Genomic DNA, 15040 nt, shown 5'->3' on the forward strand with positions numbered 1-15040 from the left:
GCAAGTCATCTCTACCTATAAGAATTGCCAGTTGGTGTGCCACCCTTTTTTAATAATTTACTCTGGATTTAGAGAAAGATGTTGAAAGTTTATTTTTATAAATTTATAAAAAAAAAAAAAAAAAAACTTCCTCTAGTGGAACATTCCAAGATCTTCGAGATGAAACAAGTACGTATATCAAACTTAAAGATCAGATTCATGTTTATATTAAAAGGAACCACTCACCTCAGAATTTCTCCTCCTTAATAAACAGTGAATCAAGTTTTGTCTTCATGTTTGGGAAAGTTTAAGATGTACTGAACGAGAAACGCCGAAACTGATGGGACATGGGAATTTAAGACACTGACAATACGTATTCTACATTGTCCTTCGAAAGCAATTTTAGAGTAAAACGGGATCAAAACGGTACTCCAAATATTTTCCACGAGACTTTTGTAAGTTCAGAAACGGTTATCTATCTATGACATTGGCAAGCTCGTGTTTTTGTCACGTAAACTCAAGAAAATCGATTGTAGAACCCACACTCTTTCAGACAATAAATATAATGTTAGGATTAGGAACTACGAGATGGTGACACTTGTCAGGCGCCTCCCTTCACCGGACGTCGTGTATAATTAGTAATTGCCTTGGGCTACCTATCTCTGACTGGCTACCAATGGAGATCGAAATGCCCCTTCAGTGTCCAAAACTTGTCCTATAGGGAATAGTGTCCTATTCCCTATAGGACAAGGAGAATAAAAGGCGTTAGCGTTTTCTTTTTCTTCAAGTCAGCATTTCCCAAACTTTTCTTACGCGGAACACTTCACAAATCCTGAGATTTTTAACGGAACACCTTGGTTAGAGTCGAGTATCATTGGTCTCGTATTCAATGTATAGCTAAGCGCACACTACAGGCGTGCCAGGCCTCAGCGCATCGCATTGACCTTGCTTGTGACATCACGTTTCTAAGAAACGTGCTGTGACAAGTAAGATCAATACGAACTTTTATTAAAAATTCATATTCATTTTGATAATTTTCATGGAACACTTATTCACTTTCCGGAGAACACAGTTTGGAAAACCCTGCTCTAAGTTGTCCTGTATGTTGTATTAGTTTGAATATTGGTGTATTACGTTGAGTTTGAGACGTTAATTATACCCAAAAAGGAGTTATCGATGCAGTTTATTTTATTTCTCATGGAAATAAAATGTAAGTAATTTTGCCTAAATTTTATTTACAATATTTAAACAGCATAAGATAATACTGTAAATATTCTAAAAAAAATCATGATGTTCCTAAATATTTAAAGTAGAAAAGAAAAACTAAGTTATTTATGGAGATGGAGCAGACGCTTTGTAATGACTCGGCTTCAAAATTAAATTTAAAAGAGTTTCAATTGAAGGATATTAATTTACATACCTGTGTAAAAGTCTTAAAGGTAGTAATTGTAAAACTTCACAAAAGACTTGATTAGAGTATACATTAAAAGTGATGAGCACAAGATAACAACAACCGAGTGCAGAAAATACATTCAGATAAGCAAGACGTAAAAACCAATGACAGAAAAAATAACACTAAAAGATGAATTATGCAACTTTTGGATTTTAAAGAACTGAGATAAAAAAACCTGTTACGTAATAGTAAGCACGTTACATATATGACGAGTGCTCACCGGTTCGGTAAAACGTTATCAGATGAGATAAGTTGAAAATGAACAATGAGCTAGATGTTTTATTATTTTTATTTTTTTGTAAAATGTGCTGGGAGAAGTTTGGTTGGTTCGATAGTATTCGGGAATTGGGCTGGTTTAAGAGTACAGAAGAATAATTTATTTTAATTACCACGAGAGGTCAGAATACTCTCAAATCATCCAAACTTATGTTTGGTTGGTTCGAGAAAAAGCTAAGCTATAAATAGCTTAGCTGTTTCTTTTCTGTAACATAATTTCTGAAATTCTAAAAATTTTCCATACACCTTAAAATATTTTTATCATAATATTACAGTTACAGTATTTATGACTTCATTTATCATATTTATTATGATAATATTATCTTACAGGTGTATATTATGACTATGAGCCTGTCACATACTATTATGTTATATTGCAATTATATTAGGACAATACGCTAATAACCATCATTATTAATATAATATATTTTGACACTTAAATGCAATTCTAACGACTTCGGAGATCGAATTGTTATTGCCTAGGCAGAGAGTGGAAAGAGTCTCTGGTAACCATATCACTAAGCCACTGGAACTCTAAAATGTATAAGATTCTCAGCAGTGACCGAATTATGTAAAAGTGTTAAATAAAGCAACTAAAATTGATCATTATTGGATTGCGTGAAGTTAGACGCAATGGTAAAGAAATTATTCAAGGAAAAAAATTTATTCAATATGATTAAAAAATTTTTAATGAAAAAATTTTAATCATATTGTACTATCAGAAGACAGGATAAGGAAAGGATCAGTGAAGTAGAATTCGTGATCCAAAATTAATTTAAAAAATAAGAATAGTATCATGGAATTTGACAACATATCCGGCCAAACAGCAAGTATGATTGTCCACATCTCAAAAAAGAAACATTTTCCAGGTCACTTGTTATATTGATAAGGAAACCAAGTCTGCACCAACAATAAGTTACACTGATAAAGAAACTGAACTTTTATCATGATAGATCACAAATCTACAACAAAAGAAAACTTTTTAAAATTGTCTTGGGCCTTTTTGTGTCAGAACTGGCAAACAAGAGTTAGATGAACGCCCAATGAAAATTTTCGGATATGGAAAAGCAATAATAGAGGAACAAATTTAATAGAATTTTCAGAAAATAAAACTTCTGATAGTGAATTATTTTTCAAGAAAAAAAAAACACATACAGAAAGTGGACATGGAAAAGTCCAAGTGGAAGAACTAATGGAACTTTTTTATCCTCCAAAATAAAAAAATATATACTTCATGACCTGTTCGATTATGGTAACGCAGTAAGATTCAAATAAATTGTCAAGGATTAAAAAAAAAACATAAATGCACACAAAATCAACATTAAAAACCACAATATTCCAACATGATTTAAACAACGGATTTAAAAATCTTAATATACTTAGATGATGATACTGATATATCAGAAAGTAACGACATTATTATTATCCAGAATCTTTTTTTTATTGCTCACTTGAAACGGATACCAGAATATAGAACAAAACAGAAACAAGCCAAAATTTCTTCATAAACCAAGATAGGTTATGAGAAATGAAACAAACTGGAAGACCACTGGATAAAACTTAATATGCTAAACTGTGAAAAGCTATCAAATACATGAAAACTCAATTATAAACCTGCATAGAACGACTGTGAATAACTTCAGCCTTAGAAAAAGACAAACAGCAAATGATGACCTCACAAATGGTTACAATCAACTGCAAAATGAAGAATAACTAGATATAGACATGCAGTAGCAAAATGAATTGAATACTTTACTCAATATTATATCAAGATGACAAATGAAATAAAAGAAATTATAATATGACAAGTGTCACAAATTCTACTGAGTTCTGTCAAGAGTATGCAAAATTGAAAGACTGCAGGGAAGCATGGGCTCATAGCTTAACTTCTGAAAGTAGGTGGAAGTAATCTATGAAATCTTGGCCAAACGTTTTGTCCGGTGAAGAAAAATAATGCACAAAGAGCATAAGAAAGTTACCTTATTCTAATACACAAAATAGACAAAGTAGGATAGTATCATGGAATAGTAGAAGAATTGAAGAACCATAAACCCATCAGTCTACTATTGGTGATTTACCAAGTATTTAACAACAGTTTTGCTAATAAGCTTTGTGCAACTCTAGAACTGGATTCACAGCAACTGACCAAATTCAAGTTGTGTAACAGATTTTGATTAGGTAAAAAATATTTGTGCAATACTTAAGGCATACTATGAAATGAACAAGATTACTTGTTCATTTCATAGTGTGCCTTAATTATTACACACACACACACACACACACACACACACACACACACACACACACACACACACACACACACACACACACACACACACACACACACACACACACTCCAAATTGAATTTATGACACCCCAAGGGTATGAGGCAAATCAGCTAATGTATGTTTGGGGAGGTTTATTCTACTGGGAGGGAAGGAAAGATAGAGTGCACATGTTCAATGTTCTCTAGCAGTTTCCTCGATCGTGTGTGAGGGAGAGGTAATGTTTTTTGGGTTTTTTTTTTGTATCGCTTAGCCTTGGGGGATTCCATATCACTAGCTGGTTCGTCTAGTTGGCTTAAAGATAAATTTAAAAAAAAAAAAAAGACACAAGTTATTTTGAATAGCTATGTGCAATTAGAAATAGTGTAATAAAAATAGATGATGACGAAATTGAATAAGTGAATTATTACACACACTAAAGACAATAAGGACTCAAAAGTGAACAATGCTTGACCAGAAAGAACTGTGGAAAAAATACAGTCAGGATTCAAAATCCAATTATCACTATGTTGAAAAAGGAAAGTTTATAACTAATGGATTCTTTCTTTATTAATATATGGTTACAAAACATAGACATTAAATGCAAACTCAAACACTAAGTAAAACAATTTAGTATGGAAAGAAGTATGCTTGGTTTCACAAGGTTGGATTAGAAAAGGAATATTTGAATAAGCAATCAAACCAATGCTTCTGACAATTAATAAAAAGAATGAAATATCTGAGATGGTAATAGCCTAGACATATTGTTCGAAGACAAGATCAGTAATTAACAGAAGTCCTGGATTGGATTTCAGAGATTAAAATTAGCCAAAACGTTGACCAAAATCACGATTCATTAGAGATATCATCAGATATATTCTAAAGAGTGACATGGGGGAAGAAATTCGATCAACAGACAGATTATTTTGGAATCTTCATGGAAACGTCTTTATTCAGCAGTGAATCGAAATGGCTGATGTAAATTGCAAATTTACTAGACCAAAAATGTTTTTCACGAATATTTTTAACAATGTCTCTGAAAGTGAAAATTGGTATAAATAAGCATTCTGGCATGAAAATCCCGAGCACCCCAATAGAAATTGATCTCCCACTCAACAGGTCCGCACGCAATGCAACTCATGTCTATACTAACATATGTTGCGATCACTTCATCCTCATTTCATTAGCTTGTACAATGAGTTAGCCACATCTCTAGTATCTTCAATATGACAAGTTATCATATTTCAGATGATTTTTGGATGACCTGAAGCCTGGTGGTGCAGGCGAAGATGGCTGGCTTAATATGTCACGAAGTGTCGTCTTGGGACCATGGCTGTAGTTTTAAGAAATAGGAGTCATTACAAGAAGAGTAAACTCAGGTCACCCGAGGGCTGTATCAACTAGACTAACTAGACTAGACTGCTTTCTGGCTATAACAGCAAAACAGAGTCCTATAATGTTCATAGGATTCCGTTCTGTCTTTCATTTACATGTGGCCACAGGTGAAAACATTTCCAACTGGATTGTTCTAAGAAGTCTCAATTCCAGTGAACTCCACGTAAACAGGCTGGTGGTCTTATCCGATTAACCATATACTACTGCAGAGTTCCTCGAATATCGTGCTATGAATATGTAACTCGTTGCCCTGACAAATGGGGTACAGTTTTATTCTCCGATGAGTCACTTTTAGCTTACAAATGGAATCTAAATTGTTGGATCTGGAGAGAACGATGAATTAGGAGCCATTTCTCCAACATCAGAGAAAGGGACACTTAGGTGAAGGTCGTATTCTTGTGTAGAGTGAAATAAAGTTAACGCCGCATTCCTCTTCTTGTTTTTAACAGGGATACTGTAACTGCGCGGAAGTACCGAAAACAGAGCCTCGAAACATATGCGACTTTGTATGAGTGCGATTAGGCGCAGAGATTATTTTCTTTCATGATTGAGGAGTATCTATAAACTGAAGATATTCAACCACTGGTTGAATTCAAGTCTGGTGATCGTGGCCAGCACGATCACCAGACTTGAATCCGATGTAAAATATGTCGGATCTCCTTCGACTTCCAATGCCTGCCGACAGTGGCCGCCTCAGTCACTTAGTCAACTAAAATCTGCTCTGGTAGAAGAAAATTTTTACAGAATCTTACAGACACCTTGATATCGAGCATAGTCCACTGCTGTCAGGCCTGTTTAATTGTTACAGAGGGATCATATGCCGTATTGATATTATGTGAGTATATTTTCGAGCATATTGTGTCGACTTCTGTAATGTTTTGTTTTTGATAATTCCTTTACACTCCTCTGCAATGTCCCTTATACCTGTGTAACGTATCTCACTGTCCCTTCATTTCGTTGTTATTCTGTTATACACTACCAATGCAAATTTTGTCCTGCTTCATTTGTACAAAACCATATTTCCCAACGCTTTTGTTAATTTTGTTGAGTAGCGTATTACCAGTACATTATGATAATGCTCTTATTATTATTATTATTTCATTATCATTATATGATTCACTAGTTCGCTTAATAATGCTGTTGTTATGCACTTACCAATTTATTAATGGGAAAAATATAGAATTAGGATTACAACCTTGTGACTTAATAGAGTCACTAAGGTTTGTACAAATGCGGAAAAATCTCTTACCTCCATTATCATTGTCATAATTGCAAGTATAGCAGCAATCAGGACCCTGAATAATGCCCAGAGTATGCAACAGATGTATGCGAAGGGATCTAGTATCTTCACTCGGATGCAGGTTACAAAAGGAGAGAGGATAGACCTGATAACTCTCAACATCACGACAAAGTGTTTTGAAATCGCAAACAAAATAGAACAAATAAAATAAAGGGTACTGTCATTCCTTGCCTGACGTCATCCATAAATATCATCAGGCAAGCTTCTAGTGCTTCGGTGGCCAAACGCACAGAAATTGAGTGCAGAAGCAGAACAAATCATCTTATAACAAAGGAAATATTAAAGACGGATCATCTCCGCAAGATGTAGTTACTTCTGTTATGGCGCAAATAGTAGGGAGAGTAAGCAGATAGTCTGCAGCTATCTCAGATTCATTGCTGGACAAGAATGAAAAGAATTGCCAATATTTAGCGTTTTAAACGTCAGAAAGGAAGATCAGAACAACAAAGCACCTAGTCGAGTAAGGTTCCATGGCATTCTTGGGGGGGGGGAGGAACTAAGCACGATATCTACCTATTCAATGAAAAGTCTCCCAACGTCAGCATAAAACGAATAAGGAATGGGGTTATGGTTAATAGGCACTCCAGGGAGCATAGGAAGGGGTTAAATTGAGGAAATAGACATCACGATGTAAGGCGAGATCCTCTCTCGATCGTTATGCTTTCATATGAAGTAACATATCTCTGACTGGTAGTAAAGAAAGAGAAGTCCTAGTCTACTACCGGACTCGGAGGCTCTCAATTTTACTTAAAGAATAAAACTTCATAAGCCAAATACTAAATTCGGTTTTAATTTCATTCATATACACTGAAGTAAATTAATGATTTGGGTCAGTTTATAACAAAGTTTAAAAAATTCGCCTTCTGTTGAAAATAAAAGTCATTCAATAAGAATATTTCTTATTATCTCTTTTCATAATAAGTTACTTAAGTTCTCGTTTCATTATTATTATTATTATTATTATTATTATTATTATTATTATTATTATTATTATTATTATTATTATAGTCGAAAATGAGAGGATTTCCTGTTGTTCGTTTGATGGTTCGCCTGTTTTACATCCTGAGTGTGCTCCAATTCTTATACATCCCGATGACGAATTCTATGCTATTTTTGGACAAACATGTATGGATTTTGTACGTTCTTCTCTTTGTCCATCATGTAAAATGGGTAAGTCTTGAAAATGAAGTATATTTCTTTATACTTCTGTTTGTGGATCTTACATTATCAAGAATATAAATTAATGTTTAGAGAACTGTACTACCAATTATCACATGACACGTTCCTTAACATTATTAATTCATTAATTTGCAAATGCTTTAATTCAATGAATAATCAATATATTTTGATCCAAAAGAGGAAATCACGAATAGTCTGCAGATAAAAATCATAGAGCATGCCAGAATGAGCAAATCTAAGCACATTTAGTTGAAGGGATTAGTTTTGTTTGTTTTTTCTCGAAGAGTATCGACACAATATCGACTCTTTCGGACTAAATTCATTTCTAGAGAAAACATCTTTCGAACGGCTTCTGAGCTCAGAAGAAATCAAGCTCTTCCAGATTTACAGAAGATTGTTAGCATATGATGGTGAAAAGTACAAATTGGAATTTTTGTTGCTGTTATTGTTCGGGATTATGTAAGAAACAAACAAAGACTATAAGGCAAGTGAATTATGTGTATAAATAGCGAGAATTCTGTCTATAGATTGTTTTGGGAAGATATGGGTTCGAATCCTGTCTAGAACTCGAAATTTTCAACTGAAAATGAGTTGATCAGTCTCATATGGAGTAAAGCTCTTGTTGAAGGTTTTTTGTTGTAGACGGGATTCAAATCCAGGTCTTTGCAGCTAAAGGGTATCGTCAATACTCAGTGAAGAATCCAGTACAAATTACCGGAAGGAAATCCGGGTTTGACTATGCAGCATATGTTTTGTCTTTATCAGTAGCATTATTATCTTATAATCTCTTAATGGGAAAGGGACAAATATAAAAGACTTTTTTCCAGTGGGGCTTACACTTTTTTTGGGAACAACCAAGACCTGGATGGTGGGTAAGAGTTTGGACGGAATAGGAGATGAAAACCTTCATTCCTGTGAAAATAATTTCTCTTATTGGGTTCTGAGCAAGTGTTTGAATCACAAGAACTGAAGCAGCAGTCAGACCATGAGAAGGAGAAATGGAAGTCACGTAGGTCCTCCCAGTTGGCACCCTTGTAGTGCCAAAAGACACGAGACTGTGAACTGGTAGGTGAAAGTTGTTCTGCGGCAAAAGAGACATATGAGATTGTGGTCCGAGTTACCAAGAGGAGAACCGACAGCCGCAGCATACCTGAAAGGATTGCTTGTTAGGAAAAGGTCAAGTGCGTTGACAAATCGGTGAGGATTGTCAAGTATTCTGGTAGGAAGATTGGTGATCTGAGATAAGTCATTGCTGATGGCAAACGCCTCACAGTCCCTGCTTGCTTGGTGGTGAAACTGGAGAAGGGGAGCCAATGTGAGCTGTAGACATTGTTATTCCCAAGAAGGATGACCTTACAATTGGAGTATTTAGACTGCAGAAAGTCGCCCTTTAAAGAGAGAGAGAGAGAGAGATAGCTGAAGAGGTCAGAGTGGTTGACAGAGTTTGAGAAGCGATATAGAAAGCATATGAAAAGGGCAGGTTGGTTTGGTGGAGAAATTTTGAGCTGAAGAAGATCAAACAGTGGAGATTCGAGGATGTGCATTCGCTGGCATGGGATGTCAGTTCAGATGAATCACAAGTGCCTCCCTTGTGGAGAAAGACCTGAGTATATAGTTAATAAATAATAAAAAAAGACTGCGTTTAATAAAATTGCTACTTAATTTCTTTCAAAACCTCATTACTCCAAACATTTTTATTTTCTAAATTACTAAAGTAAAAAATCAAAAACTTTCTTCGCTGGTGTGTAGATCTATGTCATTATTGTTAGCCTCCAAATGCACGTCGTGCGAGTTTAAAACAATTTAATATACATACTACATTTTCAGCAATTTCTGAATACTCGTCCTTTGATAAATAAAGTGAGCCTTAATTCTTACAAAACAATTATATCGTTTTTATTTAAGCTTCTTAAAAATCCGTTACAAATTTCTAACTTATTCCAGCTTGCTTTGCAGTCTAACATGAGCTGTACCTCTATTTTTTAACTCGTTTTTATTTCTTTTGGTGATACAGAAATCTTTGATGGAAAATATTTAAACAACGCTGCAATTGCCCTCATACTAGATGTTACTGCGGAAACATCATCCTGTAACGCGTATCATGTTTTTTTCATCATTGTAATTTATTCAGGTTCAAAATCTATGCTATCGTCATAACTTTTGCGTTCACTATTATCACTGCTGCTGCTATCTGACACAAAACACTTTTATCACACAAGATGGGATACGTAGTCGTAACCTAACTGTTGAAAGTCTGCAGACAATTTTCGTAATGTTTCTATAATTGTAGAGCCACATTAGTAGTAGTAGTAGTCATAGATACATCTGTTTCAAAACAAATCCTGGTGGATATTACAGTATTTCTTTAACTACAGAATATACTTTTTTTGCAGAACAAGTACAACGAATTCTTATTAGACTAAGATTTAATGTTCCTTTCTTGTATTATATATATATAGAGGGAGGGCGCCTGCTCTACAACTCTGTCATTTGTCCATTCTGTTATTTGTCCATTCCTTTATAGAAATGTCCATTTTCTCATTCTTACATTTTAAAATCAAAATGTTTTCGGCATAAATTGCTATTTTTCATAAAAATTATACATTAATGCCATAATAAATGACGGATTTTTTTATAAGTGCAGGCAGCTTTTAAAGAAACGTACTCAAACAAAATTGCTCTCTGCAATAGTATAAATACAAATTCCATCTGTTGCTGCAAATCCTCAACGAAGAAACTTCAACAAGAGCTTTTCCACATGAGACTCCTCCTTAACTCTGCCTTTTCAGCTGTTTGGACAAGATCGCAGAATAGAGACCCAGAGGAAGACCAAAGGCTAGATGGATTTATTCAATCAGATGTGTCTTAGAAGTGCCAAATGTTACATATAACCGTGTTGGAGTGCTGACAAGTAATAGACTAATTTGGAGGAAAAACTGTTGATAGGATATTGGTAATAAGAAAAACTTAATCATGTAGTACTGTCATAGTAGTGTGAACATCCCTTTGAGGGTACATATCAGGAAATTGATTACGATGATGAATTTTTCCGAGAATTCTAGGGAGGAAATCTTAGCTCCGGAGTCTCCCATATGAATGAGTTATTAAAGGTTGATAAACGAAAAAAAACGGAATTCTGTTATTAACAGTAAACAGAAAGTTGCTGTCAAAGTTATAGTGTTTTGCATCAAGTCAACGAATGGTTACATTCATTCGATGTAACCAGTGAACCAACTTAACCTGAAATTTAAATATTCTCACTCACTTTCCTTAAAATTCGAACGTTGCCTTAAGAGAATATCAGAAGTCCATTAAGGAAAGCACTGCTAATCGAATGATAAAATCTATGCTTATCGTCCTAACTCAGTTGACTGTAGCAAAACGTAACACGTCTTGTCAAATGGTCCTCAGCTTGGGAATGGATCGAAGAGGTGGGTGTAAAATCACGTGTTCACTATATGTTGTGATTACGATGAAAAATAATACTAAATGTTTGTACATTTTAACTTTCTAGATTTAATAAACATACCTAACCTTTGCTTTTTTTATTTACTTTCATTTTTTACCCTCATTTATCGTTTTTATTTTAAAGATAAATTTACAATAAATGTGCGAAGCAAACAAATGAAACGGCTGAGCAGTGTAATTATAATAAATTTAGCATACTGTTTAGAAAGATCATTTGGAATTTTTCATTGTGCAACAATGACTGAATCCTCTCTCTCTCTCTCTCTCTCTCTCTCTCTCTCTCTCTCTCTCTCTCTCTCTCTGTCTATTTTTATAGGTTATCGGCAACAAACCAACTTAGTAACTTCGTTTATTGATGGCTCTCAAATATATGGCAGTTCGGAAAACGAAAGTTATTCCTTGAGAGAAGGATGGAATGGTAAAGTCTTTATACGCATGTTTTATGTATGTTTTTATACGTATCGTAAAATTTCTATTCATTGTAACAGACATAATGTAAGTAGACAAATTCTAAAATAAATATAAAAAGAAAACATTTCTTTCAGTATCCATCGCGAGCCATTTATCTGTTTATATATATATATATGTTAAAGATACCAAGCTATTTTAAACCTAGTTTTACTCCATTTTCCCAAGTAAGCAAACAGACAAACAAGTCACGTTTGCGCCTGCAAGTGTTGTAAGTCTAGCTGATCCTGCACGAAGTGCAAGACCAAGGCAACTCATGGTAAAATGGAGTAAAATGGAGTAAAACTAGGTTTAAAATAGCTTGGTATCTTTAACATTTATTATACCCAAGATAAAATACTTTCTACATTTATATCTCCTCCTAAGTTTTATTTAATAAGGTTAAAACGCCTTATGGAAACTTGTTCGGATAAAATACTTATAAGCTCTGTATTACTAAAATCTTGATATTTCTAGCCTGGCTCCCACTGATGAGACCTCGATAGGGGTCGGAACTGGTGGGGGATGGCCTTGAGAGGCTCTGCTTGGGGATAGGTTTTTGCCTGTCTCTGAGTAGGGCCACCGCTGAGATTATGGCTTTGGCTGATGGTGGGGTAAGCCTGCCACTGGGTAGAGCCAACTCTGAGAAGTTCTTCTCGGTGACGGGGTGAGCCTGTCACTGAGTGGAACAACGCTGAGTTGAATGGTCTTTCGGCCACTATGGCCGAAAGACCGTCTAGGGATCGTCCTAATTTTTAGAGAGGTCTTTACTTAAATACACTTCGATAGGGGTCGGAACTGGTGGGGCTGGCTTTAAGAGGCTCTGCTTGGGGATAGGTTTTTGCCTATCTCTGAGTAGGGCCACCGCTGAGGTTATGGCTCTAGCTGGTGGTGGGGTGAGTCTGCCACTGGGTAGACCCAACGCTGAGAAGTTCTTCTCGGCGACGTAGTGAGTCTGTCACTGAGTGGAACAACGCTGAGTTGAATGGTCTTTCGGCCACTATGGAGTGGCCGAAACCGGTCTGGGTAGTGGCCCCTTGCCTTTAATAAAAAGCATCATACATTTCCTCCAGGAGATGTGCTTTGCATTAAGGGTAACTATTAAGATTAGTGATCAGAGCTTATCTACTTTTACCATGAGTTGCCTTGGTCTTGCACTACGTGTAGGCTCAGCTAGACTTGCAACACTTGCAGGCGCAAACTTGACTTGTTTGTCTGTGTAATTAACCATGTAATTAGAAGAAATTACAAAACGAACTAAATAAAGCTCTTGATGAAAACAAATTTCCTATCCTTATACTTCTTGATCTTATCAAAGCTTTTGACACATTGACCATGAAATGCTGCTAACCAAACTATATTAAGTCGGAATAAGAGCAACATTACATACCCAGTTTAAGAATTATCTCACAAGTAACAAAAATAGGCACATATCACAGCCATGGAATACAAATACAACAGAGTCCCTCAAGGAGCAATATTATCACTGTTCAACATATACATAAATGACATTAAAACTTGTCCTTACAAAGTCAAATATATCAATATGCACACGACATAGCAGTACTAACAGTCCACGCAGACATAAACATTGCAGTCTCCAAAGGAAAACGTGACCTGAACAAAATAACTGGCTACTTCTAACACAATTCAATTATAGTAAACAACATTAAAACACAAATACTAATCATAAAGGATCCAAGAAGTATTAAAAAGTTCTAGTAGTGTGTGTGTGTGTGCGTGCGTGTGTGTGTGTGTGTGTGTGTGTATTATATATATATATATTTATTTATTTATTTATTTATAAATAAATAATATATATCAAGATTTGTATAGGTAGACTTCGAGTCACAGATATTGGAACAGGTGAACTCCTTCCACAAAGCTTAGACCCCAATAATGATGAATGTAGCCTTCCCGAAGAGGATCTTATTTGTTTTGCTGCAGGTAAGTTTAAATATGTGTTTAGTTCGGTACCCTGAAATACACTTAAAGGGATGGAATATTTCAGTCGAAAACAAAGGTTTTACCTACTTGAGTGGATGAAAATTACTTAAAATAAATAAATATTTTTTTAAAAAAAATGACGCAACATTTAAAGAGAAATTTTAAATCAAAATTTAGAATATAAAAAGAATAATTGAAATGTACCGTTTATGTTGGCATTTTACATACACTACTTAGAAAGAAGTATACGGACACCATAGTGTCAGGAACAAACAGCCATGGCGCCACATTAATAAGATGTAGGATCTCCTATCGCTGTGATGACTGCGGCAATCCTGCCGAGCATACTTTCTACAAGAGAACGTTAGCGATGAATGGGAATTTTGGACGATTCATACTGTAAGCATGTAATGAGGTCCTGGACTGTCGTGGGGCGAACGTCCCCTCGACCTCACCTGACGCTCCATTTCATCCAACAGATATTCAGTAAAGCTGAGATCAGGTCTACTGTGGAGTCCGGTCATATGTGGTGACGTGCATGTCCACAAACCACAGTTACAGCAGCAGCCTTGTGGAACGGTGCATTGTCAGTTTGCTTTCTTCAGCCTCAGCCGGACACAGATGCACTGACTTGGGAACATCATATTCTTCCAATTTACGATATCAACTGCAAACACGTGATTCGTTACGCGGCACGATGGACCATGCCCATGGGTATGTCCATTGACTTCTTTCAAAGCAGTGTATATTGAACTTTATAACATATTCTTATTCTTATTCTTCTTATTATTACGAGATACCACCAGGGAGTAAGGGACTCATCGAGGGACCACACGCACCAGCTATCATACTCATTCTTGAATTCATTCACACTGCATGCACTCACAACATCCAATGGCAACTCATTCCAATCACACACCACCCTATGAGAGAAAAATCTAGCCCTCACCCCCTTCTTAGCGGCATTCATTCTCACCTTCCAAGGATACCCTCTTGTCCTTCCCTACTTTCCATAAAATTAAAAATTCCATCTACTGAAATTCTGTATAACCCTTTGAGAAGTTTGTAAGTCTCAATCACATCACACCTCTTTCTACTGTTTGCTAGTGTCTGCAGTCTACAAATTCTCGATCTGTCTTCATAATCACTATTGCACAATCCTGATATCATTTTAACACTCTCTTCTTTGCACTCTTTCGACTATATAAGAATCACAACGGAAACCAGGAGACCAGACCTGCGCACATTATTCCAAGCGAGATCTTATCTTATCTGAGTTGTATTTGCAATCTTTGTTACATGGCTTTGTTACTTTGTTACATAACTTCAAC

General features: G+C 35.6%; 1 protein-coding gene across 4 annotated transcripts in view; it reads left to right on the forward strand.

Annotated features, from left to right (window-relative positions):
- LOC150109878 (chorion peroxidase-like) overlaps nt 1–15040 on the forward strand; it is a 221110-nt gene that overhangs the window by 82811 nt on the left and 123259 nt on the right. For 3 of the 4 annotated variants that reach the window (XM_090415631.1, XM_090415616.1, XM_090415623.1), the window contains 3 exons: nt 7677–7838; nt 11632–11733; nt 13599–13709. In XM_090415631.1, coding sequence (XP_090271757.1) covers nt 7677–7838; nt 11632–11733; nt 13599–13709 — 375 coding nt within the window. The remainder of the gene's footprint in view (nt 1–7676; nt 7839–11631; nt 11734–13598; nt 13710–15040) is intronic. The other variant, XM_090415640.1, reaches the window with a different exon arrangement.

Source organism: Typopeltis vanoorti, chromosome 1 (genome assembly GCF_054136105.1).
Source record: "Typopeltis vanoorti isolate ZY-2024b chromosome 1, IOZ_Tvanoo_1.0, whole genome shotgun sequence".
Classification (NCBI taxonomy): Eukaryota; Metazoa; Arthropoda; class Arachnida; order Uropygi; family Thelyphonidae; genus Typopeltis; species Typopeltis vanoorti.